General features: G+C 61.7%; 1 protein-coding gene across 1 annotated transcript in view; it reads right to left on the bottom strand.

Moving 5' to 3' along the window:
- Positions 1 to 512, bottom strand: part of KRABD3 (KRAB domain containing 3) — a 23234-nt gene that overhangs the window by 13727 nt on the left and 8995 nt on the right. The window contains exon 9 of the mRNA XM_027766666.1: positions 430 to 508. Within this exon, the coding sequence (XP_027622467.1) occupies positions 430 to 508 (79 nt within the window). The remainder of the gene's footprint in view (positions 1 to 429; positions 509 to 512) is intronic.

The following is a 512-nucleotide window of genomic DNA, read 5'->3' as shown; positions in this document are numbered from 1 at the left end:
TACCCCACCCTGCCCAGACACAGTGGGACTCCCGGGTCCTGGGTCCTGGCTACCCCGCCCTGCCCAGACACAGTGGGATTTCCAGGCCCCAGCTATGCACACCCTGCCCAGTAACATGGTGGGACCCCCAAATCACAATCATGCCAAGAGTGTCTCTGGGCTAGAAGGCCATCTCCTGTTTCTTGGTCTTGTCCCCTCCCTACCATCTTCCCGTCTCTCTGGAACTTCTGGCCCCACGAGCACCAGTCTGTCACAGTCATCGAGTTCTGATTAAGCATGCCCTACGTGGCTGGCTCTCTTCGCACAGTGACAGTCCCCAACACCTGACTCCTCTGCCTGACAGGGGACCGTGAGGGTCACCATCTGCCCCCAGGAGTGGGAGAGGAGACAGCTGATGTCTGGGCCCTCCAGCCCGCAAGTGGCCCTTACCTCCAGGGTTCCTTGTCCAGTCCCCTGGGTCCTCCTGCAGCCGTGGGTCCCCTGCTCCTGAAGGGCTGGGCCGACTGTCCTGG

This window comes from Tupaia chinensis, unplaced genomic scaffold (assembly GCF_000334495.1).
Source record: "Tupaia chinensis unplaced genomic scaffold, TupChi_1.0 Scaffold143622_1, whole genome shotgun sequence".
In the NCBI taxonomy this organism is placed as follows: domain Eukaryota; kingdom Metazoa; phylum Chordata; class Mammalia; order Scandentia; family Tupaiidae; genus Tupaia; species Tupaia belangeri.
Note: the sequence above shows the minus strand (reverse complement) of the source record. Positions and strands in the feature narration are given on the sequence as shown.